General features: G+C 39.5%; 1 protein-coding gene and 1 long non-coding RNA gene across 2 annotated transcripts in view; one reads left to right on the top strand and one right to left on the bottom strand.

Annotated features, from left to right (window-relative positions):
- Nucleotides 1-7687, top strand: part of kctd16b (potassium channel tetramerization domain containing 16b) — a 63137-nt gene extending 55450 nt beyond the window's left edge. The window contains exon 2 of the mRNA XM_089017494.1: nucleotides 3322-7687. Coding sequence (XP_088873620.1) covers nucleotides 3322-3785 — 464 coding nt within the window. The 3' untranslated portion in view covers nucleotides 3786-7687. The remainder of the gene's footprint in view (nucleotides 1-3321) is intronic.
- LOC148886456 (uncharacterized) overlaps nucleotides 1-16058 on the bottom strand; it is a 46003-nt gene that overhangs the window by 10760 nt on the left and 19185 nt on the right. The gene's annotated exons all lie outside the window — the stretch shown is intronic.

The following is a 16058-nucleotide window of genomic DNA, read 5'->3' as shown; positions in this document are numbered from 1 at the left end:
CATAATGGTTTACATAGCGCTTTAACAACAGCTGAAGCTGGAAAAAAGTGCTAACATGGAAAAAAAAGGAAATGCTGTCCCCTTGTGGAAGGGAAAGAACATTGCCAGAGGCCATGGCCAGTGCTTAATCAGTACCCAAGCCAGAAAATAACACAACCTGAAAAAAAATTGTGAATGGTGCTCTGTTATATTTTCAATTCCCAAATAAATTCTTGAATGACAGTGAATGAGTTTACATATCTAAGTTAGCGCTGATTAGATTAAATGCCACAGGAATTTATTTCCTGTCTATTTGTCATGAATTCTTTTGATGGAAAATCCGAAAGGTGAACTGAACCGATCCCCACCTTTTACGATTCAAGCGACATAGGTTGTAACCAGAGATGTGAAAAGTTAAAGTGAGGTGGGCGTAATTAAAACGACGCTGAGAATCGTTCAAAGCATTGTTCGTCAAATTTGTTCGCGAGCCCCCCCCTTCCTGTTAATTTGGTCTGGACACGCAAATTGGCTCCTGGCAGTTTTAACAATTCACAGGAGTCATTTTTCAAAGCCGCAATTACTCGGCTGCGGCGCATCGAGCGCAAGGCCTCTTTTTCACCCAACGCTGACATAATGAACTCATGTACAGCTTCAATAAATTAATATTTTGCAATATGTATGATGAAGACGTTGTTTACCTTTGAAGTGATGGTTTTCAATTGCAAATTTCTCAGACACTGAAATGTCAGTGTCAGTAGTAATTTAAAAACAAGTCAAGACAGCGCGGGTGGCTAAACTTGCACTGGATGTGACATTGATTGGTGTTGTGTTCCCGCACAAGAATGACATAACTTTCCAGTGACTATGGAAAAAGAAATGCAGATTCCGGTTGTATAGGAAGACTTTCCACAGGATTTTGGAGCATAAGGGGGGGAAATTGTGTCCATTCATCTAGAAGAGGGCTCTTCTACACCATTCAAAATGGGTTTCATGGACCGTGCACATTGGCACGGTCAGGCTAGAACATAAAAAGCCTTCTATCCAAATTGTGGCCAAAGACTTGAAAATGCACAATTGTCCAAATGGATTCACATGACAAGGTTCAAGTGACAATTCATACATGGCTCAGATATCCCTCAGATCAGAATCGGGCCTCTCCCGCTAAGAATGGGATGTTTCTCTATCAATGCACAGATCAGATACGAACACGAGCTCTCGGTATAATCCGAAAACCCAGATGGATCCTGCGGAAATACGGTCAATGCATGAATGGAAAATGGCAGCAATTGCACAGGCCATTAACTTTTTCAAAAAGAAAGCGGCCAGTTTTTGAGTCCATTCCGGAAATTGCAATTGTGCACTTGAACGCAACCTCGAGGTCTCCAATCATGATTGACAAATGACGCCTTTCGGAGTTTTTGATGCTCGAGGTTTTAAGGAGCACAGATGAGCCACTTTACGCAGCAACAAAAGACGATGCGCCCTTCCTAATATACTCGCCATTTTTCATTTGATGGTTTTTGTATGTATGCCGAGATGGCATAATGGTATATAATCGTGTTAGGAAGTTTAATCAACCGTGAATTGAGGACTCCCTACAGTTGATTAAAACCCCAGCCATATTCCTCATTTTGTGAGAGCTATGAATTATATCTTTGGAGCTTTAAGCGGGGTCTTTGGTAGTGTAGTGCATGCGGTGTGTTTATTTTGAGCGAGTTTATTTATAGCGTCAGTCTGACTGAAGCAAATGCTGGTCAAGAGATGAAAAAGAAACCAACAGCGCGATTGAACATTTGCACACATGAAAAGCTAGTACAGATGGTATTGTAGCGGGCCATGGTTTTGATCCAGTTCCTTACTAATCAGAGTCTTCCGTAAGCCGCAGATACGCATTTAATTATGCAGGAGGTTGGTATGAAAAATAAAGAGCTGTTTCCGCGAAGCGGGTGATTTTCATTGTTTCTTTTGCACACAAAGTGCTCACACTGAGCACTTCAACCGGTTTCATCTAACAAAGCACCGATTTGGATGATAGCCCATGTGACATTTCACCCAACCAAGCACCACATACAGATTCGTCAGAATGACATTTTCGCGTTGTTAAAGCGCCGGTTTGGGGATCTTTCCCCGTCTGGGGTTCCGGAATTTATTTTTATGCTGCATATACTGACAGGGCCAATCGGTGCAACAAACAGTTTTTTTGAATAATGACCATCAAGTATGCTGGAATTACTGAACTAGAAATGCGAGGAAAGGCAGCCAACATTTAAGAATTAATCCGGGCAGCGTGTCGAGCACGAGGGTGAGACAATGATTGAGTTCAAGATATTGGAGGATATAGTTCATTCTTGAAAGATGCTCATGAAAGTATTATTATAAGCTGGTGCGCCGTATATATGGATCTACATTCTGATTTATTGGCTGTAGTCTTTGAAATGTTCTGTGAGGCGCTTTGTTACACCTGTGGCAGCTGTGAAAGCTCTAAATCAATAAAGCTGTATTGTATTGTGTTGTATTCTCTTTAGAATAGCTCCATCCAGTGGATGTGTAAAGCAACTACAGCCACTATATTCACTTCTATGCGTGATGCAATACGATGTGCTGTACAAATGAAAACCATATTAAAATAACCCATTCATTGAAGTTCAGTTATGCTCCAAAGTGCTTTATAGTGTGGAAAATACGGCAATTTCAACGTGGCCAATTTAGCATACGTACTGCCAAAACACCCTGGCACCCTTGCCAGTCAGTTAAAGTAGACAATCTGGTTCTGTAACAACAATGACTCAAGCCATAATGTCAAAGCTTGTATTTGACGGTAAATTACTGCAGACTGGAGCATTAAAATTGCTGCCACTTGTACTACGCAAACACAGCTCCATGATGGATCGTACCCTCTGGTGTCTTCCAGTACACTTAGGGCCCATCCGCTGAGTGTTTGACGCCCATTTCCATCGACAGCGTGGATACATGATTGCAATTTTCGCAACAATGCAATCTAGTCAGCCAGCTTCCCTCTATGATTAAACTGGAAGAAAGCCAGTTGTCTTCAATGGTGGTTTACTTTGTTAGATAGCAGGCATTGGCTGACTTATTTGGCTATTGTCTGGTTTTGGCCAAAGAGCCTTGCTTTGGCTTTCTACGACTGAGTCATTTGCTTCTTATAGAAGAATACAGTGGTACCTTGAAGTTCCAGTGCTACTGTGGGGTCGGTGAAAGATTATTACATGTTTTTATTGTTCCATTGCACTGGGAGTTACGATTTCTGTGAACTACAATAAACTTGTGCATAAAATGAACCTGACAGTGTTTAACACTCATCTTGTGGTATGTTTTCGGCAGGTGGCGCGTCACGTTGGTCGTCGCTTCCCTGCGACTGCTGTTGCAAGAACCACAAGGGCGACAATGAGGGCGAGAGCGGCACCTCCTTCAACGAGCTCTCCACTTCCAGCTCAGAAAGCCAATCCGAGGCCGGCTCTCCGCAAGGGACGGTCATCTGTGGCCCAGTTAGTCGCCAGCCGCACCCTCACGCTAACGTCCAAACTTTGGACAGGCCTCTAAAAAAGGGCCCGGTCGCCAGGCTCCAGCAGTCGGAACAACGAAGGAAAAGCGACCTGTTGCGTACGCTCACCTCTGGCTCCCGCGAGTCCAACATGTGTAAGAAGAGGCCACCCAAAGAGAAGCTGACGGTGGAGGAAGAGCTAGATAGGTGCATTCAGGACTTTCGCAAGATCAAGATTCCCGAGAGGTTTCCAGAGCGGAAGTATATGTGGCAGGCGGACTTGTTGAGAAAGTACCGCGTCTGAACAGGTGGAAAACCGACTACTGAGGCCAAGGATCTGTTTACACCTTTTGTCTGGCAAGACTTTGGCAACAAGGATCATTCAACTCAATCATTCACCATAATGCCAGTTGGTTGAACAGTGTACAAACTAAACCTTGAAAGAAGCATTACAAAAAAACAAAACAGACTGTTCTCCGATTGACGTAACGTCTGTAGTATGTGTGTGCGTTTAGTTCCTCGCTCACTCTGAATATGTACTGTAACTTCCCTCAAATGATTCACAGCTCTGAATAAGAGCAAACCAAAGCGAGCTGGAAGTAGATCAAAAATGGCGATGCGGGCGATTGATGGTGGGTACAAACAAGCACAATTTCATCATTTTCCCTCACAAAAACAGAATGTTACTTTGAAATCACTGAAAATATCCACGTGAAAGGGCACTTGGAGGTAGGACAGCACAATGTGTTTCAGATTGTTGCATATTTTTGGCCCTCTCACCCGCTACGCTAAATAAGCTATAATATGTGTGCTACTGACGCCTCTCCCATTTCATGAAATTGCCCATATTCATCGTTTAAACTACATAAATACACAGAGAAACACATCCACACCTTTATTCTTGAAAAAATGGCTTACTATCAAGACATGTATTTACAGTTTACCCACTGTCGCTAATGAGCTAGCACATTTTGACTGTGCTAGCTCATTAGCAAAGTCAAAATGACAACAAATATTCATATAAAACATGCACACTCCATGAATAGGAAACATATAACTGGATAACAGTCAATATGGTGAAAAGTGACCGTGCCTTCTTGTGCAGTGTCACCTTGTATTCTTACGTTATGCTAACGAGATTATCGGGCGGCCTTCGTAGCTTTATTACTCCGTTGTAAACCGAGGACCCCTTGTATGTGTAATCACATTTAGGTAGACCCCTCGGTGACTTCTAGCTACGTCCAGGCCTGATAAAACTCTCTTGATAACGCTTGCAGTCGAGAAGTGTTGCTCGCATATCACCCCAACTATCTTTTTCTTTTTGTTTTGAGCACTCCAGAGGCAGGAAATGTTAGGATTTCATCAGCCACCCAAATTAATTTTCCTGTTCTAATATGAGTCTATTGCAAAAGCGCATCTCCCCCCACCCTGCCAGCCACGAGTGAATCACGCCGCCGTGAATTGCTTTGGCTCCTACAGAGCAATTTCCGAGATGGGCAATAAAGCGAAGGGTTTGATGGTCAGATCATTGAGAAATACACGGGTGCAATAAAAATCTTGGAGCGCCACATCCACCCGTGCAAATGTTTCCTTCTGTTCTACACATGTTCATGACTAGTTACTCCTCCCTCCCTTCCCCCAAAAAATGTTAGACACTGACTATTCATAATGCCAGCGAATCACACGCAGGTGCAATTGTTCATCAAGCACATCGCGCAAAAAGGACATGTATTTATTTCCCGAGACGGTTCCACAGTTCCACTTTCCTGACTGTTGACAAGACGATCAATAGTTATTGGACGAAGTGCTGCGGTGACAGTGCTGATAGGTGGCTCTTGTTTACAGTTATTAATGAGACCTGACAAAAATACTATTGACAGAACAAGCATCTCACGTGTTTTCCAATAACTACACCAAATTAAATAACTTTTTTTTCCTCCCTTGGTGCACCCTGTCGGACTGGAATGCTGAAATTGAAAAATAGAAATAAAAGTGCCTGTTAAGTTTGCTTTTGGAGCTAAGGTCAAGTGTCTTGAGGCGCCATTATTAGGTTCACTTCTGAATAATAGACAAATATAAATAGATTATTTGCATATGTTTGCTAAAGTGGCAATCTGGGCACCAGACTCGACAAATCAATGCCAGGTGAAAATTTCACGTTGTGATTTAAAGCACAAAAATAACACTCCATATTTTATTTCTAAAAAGAGAAAATATATCCAGATGATATTATCAGTAGTTTAAATCGTGTAGAATATATATTTTCTACCTAAATAAAACCGATGGGTTTTATTTAGGTAGGTTGGTCTATTCCCCCAATTGTTTTGTGCAAAGATTTACGGAAATTCAACATGGATTACTTTTATCAAGAAAGCAGTGTATCATATGTAAATAAAGATCATAAATCTACACATATTAAAACTCATTCACTGCCGGACGAACTGCAAAAATGTGTCCACGCCAATGGCAGGGTTATTGTCATTTTTACTCAAATTGCAGAACCCACAGAATATTGAGTTTCAGGACTACATAAACATTCAATTTAGCGTAATAAAGACTCTCTTCTTTTATCCGAAAAAAAGAGTTTATTCCTCAGTTATATGGGTCTAGAGTTATCTGACCTTGAAATGGGGGTGGCTGGACAAAACACATTGCAATACATACTGAAGCTGCAATAAAGTGCACATATATATTTATGATGTGTATTGATTTACGTGTAGCGCTTTATCAAGAGCTGAAACTGTAACAAAGTGCTAACCTGGACAAAAGGGAAGGGAAAAATATTGCCAGAGGTCTACCAACATTTTATCAGCACCGATACATTCGGAAATGGCAGTAAATGAGTTAAGTATTGCACCCATTGTAAATAAAATCAAAAATGTCTTCAACATTCCTGTGCTACCACTGTTTACAGTTTTCCAAATACAGACCCATAACCCTAACACATATCTTTTATTTCTGTCTGGATTAAATATGACCCAAATCTACTATTGGATTGGATATGCCTTTATTAGTCTCACAGTGGAGAAATTTACATTGCGACTGTCAGTCTGAAAGTATCAACACAAATACGGAATAGATAAAAATGAATGCTTTCTACAACATGTAAAAAAAGTGATCTTGCACTATTGCATGGTACATTGTCTGGGGAAGTGGACGCATCATATACACATCATAGCTTGCCTTTTTTCACCCCCAATTTTGGGATTCCTGCAATAGAAACTGATCAATCATTCATGAAACCATCCTCGAATAACAAATGTTCAATGTGAGGGGCCTTCGGGTCCTTAAATGGAAATTGGATAGTATCCAAAGAGGAAGGAAAAAAAAATGGGAGAAAAAAACGTGGCAAGAAATCGTGAAAAACAAATATGCCAGTAGGTGTTACTTAGGATTGGACAATTTAATCCGTTTTTCATTTGAGGTGGGCTGCACACATCAGTGCTATAAAGTTTGATTAATCTCAATAAATTACATTCATGAATCAATAAATAATTTACTTACAAATATATGTAAATAATGACAAAAGAAAAAATATTTTACATAGAAAAATAAATATTGTTGGAATACTTATGAATAGATATAACACTGAACAAAAAAAATCATATTTATATATTTTTTAAACATACAAATATATCAGTTTTGAGATCAGGGAATTTTCCCTTTCGCTCATCAGATGAATGGATTAAAAAGCCTATAAATCTATTTCATTGGCCAGACCAATATATTAACACCACATTGATTTTAAAATCCACCTGGGATGGGACGACAAAAGGCCATTGACTCCACTAATTGCGTTGTTTGCTAACAGCACAGTCCATGAAACAAGCGCAACCCTCATTTCATGTAGATGTTATTTGTAGCATAGACTTATTCTGCGGAAGCCAGCACCAACAAAAAGTCATTTTACAGCTATTAGGTTGTGTTGTAATGGAGGTTAAAGAAAGGCCATATGTGTCTCCCGGCGAAGGGCTGCACAATGTATGACGAATGGCTTCCAATGACATGAAGAAACCATCCAATGTGGGCGTCAATAACAAATCGCAGTCGGTACCGTTTGGGGACTTGTGACTCATCTTATTGACTCAAGGCCCTTTAATCGAGTTGAGGGCAAACTGAACAATCACAATTCCACAACTTGAAGGCGTGGGTCACTCTAAAATTTGAAAAAAAAAAAATATATATATATCTTGTCCAAGCTGTTGAGAAAATCCAATTATATATATATATATATATATATATATATATATATATATATATATATATATATATATATATATATATATACAGTAAAGTCTCGTTATATCGATATTCAAGGGAGTCCGAAAAAATATCGATATAACCGGGACTATCGATATATCCGACCCTGTTTTCATGTAATTTTGTCAGTGCGTGCATAGAAATAGTATCGATATAACCGGGACTATCGATATATCCGATATCGATATAACGAGACTTTACTGTCTATGTTTTTCTCTCGTGTGGCAATGATTTCAGTTCAGTATTGATCAGCCCAAATGTCACTGATTAGAAATATTGACGTTTGCACTTCCCACAAGGTTCTGAATGTCTCGATCATTTTTCAAAAGGAAAGCACAACTTGATTTGGACCACACATTTTTTCGTTGTTGTTACAATTCACACATGGTGGGGGGAGATTGATGGGCAGTTTTTACATATACATTTGTGGCGGGTGTGGATTTACTATAACGTTCGCCTCGAAATGATCTGACATGTCTGAACTATATTTTTTAAAGCCGAAATACAGCAGAGTGACATCCGAGGCCTTGTAGACGTGAATACAGATCTTTCTTTTGTTCACAGTCCTATAAAAAGAACATCAGAATTGACAAAAAGGACATCATTATCCTCATCGTTTTGTCTTCCATGTGACCATTACATACTCTGATGACGAAGGAAGACTTTTTAAGAATGGAACCTGCTCTGGGGATCTTTTGAGACGAGAACCTGCTACATTGCTGTATGAAGTCAAGTGTGAAGTATGAAAAGGTGTTTGTGATTTTTTGTTTATTATGGAAACTGGACGTTTTACCAGCCTGCACACAGAGCCGCGGTTCCGGTTCCCTCCCGCCTTTGACTCTCCTGTAAGGTATAAGAAAAAACTCCCATGGTCAGCATAACCTGTTTGAAAGTTATGGGAGTGATGTTGTGCCGTATGTTTGTTCTGATGCACTACACACAAAAACACACAAAAAAATGCTACTGAATTGTTGTGAGCATGTTGGTATTCAAAACTCTTATGACAGATCAGTCTGTTGTTGTGAAGAATCTTTTTTTGTGTCAAAACTGCTATTAACATTACAAAAAAAGAAAAAAAATAATAGAAAAAAAGCACAAATATGTTGATTGTGTCTAATGTTCCTCTACAGATGTATACGGTTATCCAATAAAATTCCAACTTTGTCTGGAATGGGTCAATTGCCATGTTCTTTCATCACGAGCTAAAGTGGAACTGAAACACACGACTGTAACTGGTAAAAATGGATGTGATTTCACACCAAAAAATGTATTTATTGTTTTGAATCCCTAAATGTACCTCACAATTTGAAAGTGAATGTTGGTGATGTCCCCATCTGCCTTTAAAGACACTACAGAGAATATATTAGTCACTTCAAAGTTTCAAAGTACATCTAATAAACAAAGACAGCCTGTACTTTAATCAAATGAGTTGTATTTATTCTCAATGACCATTGGAATTTTAGTGCAATTTTTATTGTAATGTTACAAATTTTATTATAATTTATATTATGTTTATCATATTTTTTAATATATTTTTATTATTAATTTGTATTAATTTTGATAGTTAGTTTTGCTTGTAAATTTTGCTTGTAAATTTATATTACAGTATTAATTTTGATTGTTAATTTATATTATTAATTTTGATTGTTTATTTTGATTCTTTATTCTCATTCTTTACTTTCGTTCTTTACTTTCATTAATTTTCATTGTTAATTTTCATTGTTAATTTTAATTGTTAACTTTAATTGTTAATTGTCATTTTTATTGTCATTTTTATATTTTTAACTGTGTACTTTGTATTTTTACTTTAGGCAAGTATAGTTTTACTTTATTTGAATGCTGCTGTGCCAATAACCATTTTGTGTTCGGGAGCCTTTTACTGAGCATCTTTATCTTTATTAAGTTCACAGAGTTGCATGTTCCGTATCGACAAGGGGACACAAGCCAGTGTCTTATTGTGCCGGTCCCAAGCCCGGTCAGGTAAGGCATCCGACGTAAAAGCTTGGCCAAAACAAACATGCGAATTAAACCTCTGAAGATGAAGGACATTGATTCGCTGTGGCGACCCCTGAAGGGAAAAGCCAAAAGGAAAAGAAGAAGACCATTGGATGAATGTCACGTTATAAAAACTGAACGACCAGTTTTTGATAAAATCGCGTTACATCACTACAGCCTGCCGAGTTTACCACACACAGAAAGTATCTGGCCTTACGTTTCATGACTGCAGTGTCAATGATGCTCCAAAACACTTAACGCTATCTCAGGTTGTGAATGACACCTCTGTGGTGGACATCTTGATTTAAGGCTTAATTGGTTTGGACAAAAATAACAATGCTTCCACCTTGACAAAGACAATTGATTCATCGAGTTAGCGGCGAACATATGGAAGGAAATCTGCCATTTCTGTTCCGCAAGCTTGTTCGCGGATGATACACTCAATTACATCAATTTCCAAGTCCCAATGAGTGAGGGAAGAATAAACGATTCATGTGGCGGTGCGGGTGGGTGGCTCACTAACTGTGCGACATAAAAATAGATTCAGAGGGATTAGCCATCGTCAACATGAGGTGACCCAGACTGCTTTGTGAGCCAGTGATGAAAACACGGATAAAAACAAGATAAGTGCGAAGGAAACGTTTGGACAGGACTGTGAAGGGGGAGGTGCGAGTAGGAAGGTGAGAAAATTGAAGGGTGGAATAAGTGAAGGAATGTTTGAAGACAAAGCCTGAATGACAAAAATGAGCAATGCGAGACGTATCCTCAACATTCAAAATTATTGCATTTTCTTGTGTATAAAGTGCACCGCAATATAAGGCGCACCCCTAATGAATGGTGGATTTTCAAACTTTTTCAATACATAAGGCACACCGGACTATGAAGCGCACCGTCAATGAATGAAAAACGTTTTCCACATACGTATAGTATGTCAATATCACAGTTTTCCAAATATAAGGCACACCACATTATAAGGCACTACAGTAGACACTGGGGTTATGCAATACTTCTACAGGGAGTAAATTGAGTCGGTGGCTGTTGACAGTAGTTGTGAGACCTGTTGTGGCCCAATATTACTTCTCATATAAAGAGCACCTCCGTATAAGGTGTCATCTTTTGAAGTAAATGAAGGCTTTTGGGTGAGCCTTGTACATTGGAAAATACGGTACTACAAGAAGGGAGTTTAGAACGAGGTCAGTACAGTCAATCTTAACAGAAAATTAATAAAAAATAAAAAACCCACAATGGTCACTGAAATAACTTGACGAGACGGTTCTGGGGCTGCTTTGTTACACCCGGCACTAGTTGTCTTGAATATGTGCATCGGATAAAAAATAACTAAAAAATGTATTTTGCATGTCAAACTTTCAGAAAATGGAGATATCTTGACGTCATTTTGATCCAGTTCATTAGATCGCTCATTTTAATGACTTAAAAAAAAACAATAAAATAAAATGCAAAAAAAGTAAAGATAACTCATTCACTACGATTGCCGAATTTATTCGAGTATTGAAAAGCATGACGTGGAGCGCCATTCCCAAATTTGTTTGGGTTTTGGTTTTTCTGGGTGCCGATAAAGCATTTCCCTTTTGTTCGTGTTTGCACTTTGTTTGAAGCTTAAGCTGTTATTAAAGCGCTATATAAATCAATATATATGTATTGCATTGTATTTTGTCCAGCTGCCCCCATTTCAAGCTCAAACAACTCCAGGGCTATATAACTTAGGAATTAACTTTTTTTTCTGCTGAAAGAAGAGAGTCTAAAGTTGCTGAAAGCAATGTTTATGTAGTCCTCAAACTCAACATTCTGTGGGTCCTGCAATTTGAGTGACTAGAACAAAAATCCTGGCACTGGAGTGGACATATTTTTGCACATCGTATGGCAGTGAATGAGTTAAATTCCATTGGCCAACGCTCTTGAATCAGTGGGCAGATTCCGGCGACATAGCAACAAACTGAAATCTCACATCCGTATGAAAGAGACATTTCAAGCTGGTTATTTTGCACTTCCACTTGAAATGAATTACAGCTTTCAGTTTGCTATCATACTACTAGCATCTATCTTAGAGTACCGGTACTTTAATCTTTGAAGCAACTGCTTCCGTATCCAAATAAGATAAGCGCTGTTGCGAACATGATCTATTTGCCAACATCACAAACAGAAAAGGGAGCCCCAAACACACCCGAACCCGAATGCCCAATGATGCCAGGCATTGTGCTGAACAAACAGGCAACAACACAATGGGAGGATGATCCAAAAGCCTCTGCAGTTGTCCAGGAGCCACTATTGTGTTGACACGATGAGAATAACATTTAATGCTTTATCTCGGCATGAAGTGAAAGGAGCCAAACGTTACTTGCTGCGCGATGGCAGCCGCACAATCGACGAACGGCAAGCGTGCCAACTTGCTGTGTGGGCAAGTCGCAGAAGGGCTCCTAGCAATTATGAGGAAAAAAAGGCTATTGGAGCGATTGTAGGCTTCTTTTGCAGTGCAATGTGTCAAAAACATTTGGAAGTCCTTTATGCATGTGTGACAGTTCTTTTATTTGTGTATTTTAGGATGTATCATTACCATTTTCGGAGAAAGGACTCAGTCATTGACAGCTGAAGCAGGAGATCAGGCTTGATGATCTATTTATAAAAGTCAAGTCAAACGACGGTTTTTCGAACATCTGTCATCAACTAAATTGGATTTCGACCAGAAAATTTGAGATTTTTATGCTTTAGATTACAACCGAAAACTAGTTTAACACCAAACTGAGCAAACCCGAAAACTACACTTGAATCATTTTGGCTTCATTACACGAGAAAGGGAAGCTTCCTCGTGTTAATGTTCATTGAGCGCAGGCGTATTTGTTGTGATTTATGCAAATCAGACTTTCAGATTTTTTTTGTTATTTCTGTGTAGCATATTAGTGTGAAGGTTTGCTAGGTGGTGGTGGTGGACCCCAAAAAGGCAGGCAGGAGGGAGGCGCAGGGTGTATTTTAAAAATGTTGTTAAATAAAGTCAGCATTAACAAAATCTCAAACAACAATGTCATCAAAACAGAAAGGCCAAAAGTAGCAAACAAAACCAGGAGTAAAACATGACCAGATGAAACAAACCTGATAGGGTGCAAGAAACAATGACCCGACACCAAATGGTCGTACCGTAAGTCATTCTAACTGCCACTGTTTAAAATGAGCCATTCCTGTGCAGCTGCAGGCAGGGCCCTACAGTGCCCCCCGTTGGCCGCAAACCAAAATGTGACAACTAGCCCCCAATCATGGGCTAATAAAATAGATTCCAACTTCGAACAAGCAGCTTTTTGAACAGCCTTCTGGAACGGATTATCAAATCGGGGTATGACTACGTAGGGTCAGTTTATAATGTTCCATTGACCTGCCACGCATATTTATGGGATGTGGGCGGAAACCGAAACACCTGAAAAAAGAAAAAAAAAAACACGGGAGAACATGCTGACTCCACATTTGGAAAGTAGGAGCAGGAATCGAACCTAGGACCTCTGCACTGTGAGTCTGGCAGGTTAACACACTTTTGTACTGATAAAAAAGATGATATAAAACCATTGTTGCTTGATTTTACCGTATTTTCCAATACATGGCGCACTGGAGTACAAGGTTCAACCCCAAGGAATAGTGTATTTTCAAACTTTTTCCAAGTATAAGGCGCACCTTTGATGTATGAAAACAAGTTTTCCAAGTATAATATATACGTAAATAGATAAAACATTTCCAAATATAAGGTACACCACGGTATAAGGCACTACAGTAGAGGCCAGGGTTACACACTACGTCCTCTACCGGGGGAAATGGAGTCGCTGGCTGCTGACGATAGTTGCGAGACCGGTTATGGTTTAATATTACTTACGTGGTTTAATACTACTTCACATATATCATCTTTTGAAGAAAATCAAGGCTTTTGGGTATGCCTTATACACCATAAAATACGGTAATTGCAGAATAACGGCCTCTGAAAGCTACTCTCCATCTGGTGCTGTTGTCAGAATATCTTTTAAAGTAGTAACTACTCTTACGCTCAATAAATAGGCCATCTATTTTTTGCCTCTCATGAGTTGTAGACATTTGGTTGGCAGCGTATTTTATCTTTTTCATTGCTCAGGCAACAACAACAATAATCAACTCAACCGAGTGGAGGGGAAAAAATACCATGAATGCTTTTTAAATGACCCTGTCTTGCATAATTATTCTTCTGTGTGGGCTCCAAAAAAAGCTATTATGTGATTAGATTGTGTTTATATCGGCTGCCATCGGTTTAATTGCTGTAGATATGTTTTAAACACAAGAATTGCACCACTGGATGAGATACTTGTATTGTAGCTCCCGGCATGAAACAGTATACAGTAAAGTCTCGTTATATCGATATTCAAGGGAGTCCGAAAAAATATCGATATAACCGGGACTATGGATATATCCGACCCTGTTTGCATGTAATTTTCTCCGTGCGTGCATAGAAATAGTAGCGATATAACCGGGACTATCTATATATCCGATATCGATATAATGAGACTTTACTGTATTTATTTCTTATTGGAGCGCTTTATTTCACATTCAAAAGGTTTCCTTGATAACGTGTCGGTTTGTCAAGGAGGGGAGTATTTACGTAACGCTTTGGCAGGTTAATGGAGGTGACGTCTCATCACGAAAAGGAGAATGACTTGACTGTGCCCTGGGTAACGCGCCTCTAAAATGAACATTATATGCCATGTTGTTAACTTCCATCCATTTATTTTCATACCTCTTTTTTCTCAGTAGGGTCGCGGGGGGTGCTGGAGCCTGTCATGGGGGGTGCTGGAGTCTATCCCAGCCGTCTTCGGACACTAGGACGGGGACACCCTGAATTGGTTAACTTGTTTTTCAAAAGGAACCCATAATCGGTGGAGGGATAATAGAGAATTATACTTTGAAATTAATCGACTAAATCGATAATTTAACTCATTCACTACCAGATGATGTGCAAAAATGAGTGCACTCCAGTGAAAGGCTTTTTGTCATTTTCACTCAAAATGCAGGAGACAATGGGGGCAGCTGTACCCTGAAATGGGGACAGCTGTAAAAAATACAATACATATTGATTTATATATCGCTTCAACTGGCTATCTACTAGCTAGCTGGCTATCTGTTAGCTAGATACACCCACAGAAAAATGAGTTTTTGCAACACATAAACATTCAATTCAGCGTAAGAAACCCTAGACTCTCTCCTTTCATAAGAAATAAAGAGAAAGTTCCTTAATTATATGGGTCTCGGGAGTTGTATACGCCTGAAATGGGGGCAGCTGTACAAAATACAGTACAATACATATTGATTTATATATCGCTTCAACAATAGCTGAACCGGTAACAAAGCGCTAACATGGAAAAAAGGAAATGCTGCCCCTTGTGGAAGGGAAAAAAACATTGCCAGAGCAGTTGAAGCAGTTGAGTCTCCGTATCGCATTTGAAAGTGTTTTGCTTTCCATTTTAAGGGAAACTAAAGAAGAAAAAAAAAGACATTTTGGTGAAAATAAATAACAGCGGCTCAATGACGCCGAGCAGAAAACATCTGCCGTTGGGGAACAAAAACAAGAAGGACAAAATATTGGATTGGCCTTTCTTGCAGTGGAGAAATTTACATTTCACAGCAGCAAAGTTATGAAAGGACGAGGAAAGGAAAGGAAGAAGTAGAAAAAGAAATACAGGAGCTGCTGTGAAGGCAGCCAGTCTCGCAGCGCCATCTTGAAGTTAAAACAACAAAAATATAAACAACAAAAAATGTTGTTGTATGAAGCAGTTCTAGATGAAAGAGGAGAGGATCAAAGCGTCCTTTCTACCAGTGGATCAGCAACGTCATGGTGGAATGTGCATGTCTGGTACTAGCTAAATGTTGAAATCAAACACAAAGCTGTAGCATCAATTGACGAAAAGGGATTGTTTCACATCTCCTGTCCCATTTAAATCCGCTTCAATTCCAAACCGCGGATTATACCCAACTATCCAAATCATGTCGGAACGTCTTAGCATTGAATCAGCTTATTGTTCCGTTCACTTCACAAGGAAGTAGTTTTCATTAATATTGTTTTTAATTCTGACTAAAATAAGTTCTCGTGAGGTGCGCAGAAGGCTCATATGATTTACAGCATCCCAAATGTTTTCTTTAACAACGCTAACGATAGCCTAGCGTGCTAGTAAATCAACGCCCATCGCAAAATGAGGCTCCAGATTGTCCGGTTATGTGCAAGCCATTCGGTGATTACACAAAAGGAAACAAAGAAAGGAAACGCAACGCACAGGCAAAAACGACCCTGAGGAGCCTATAAAGT

The sequence above is a fragment of the Hippocampus bargibanti genome, linkage group LG16, assembly GCF_051943395.1.
Source record: "Hippocampus bargibanti isolate YZ-2025 linkage group LG16, ASM5194339v1, whole genome shotgun sequence".
Taxonomy (NCBI): Eukaryota; Metazoa; Chordata; class Actinopteri; order Syngnathiformes; family Syngnathidae; genus Hippocampus; species Hippocampus bargibanti.
This window is presented reverse-complemented; position numbering and strand designations above follow the sequence as displayed.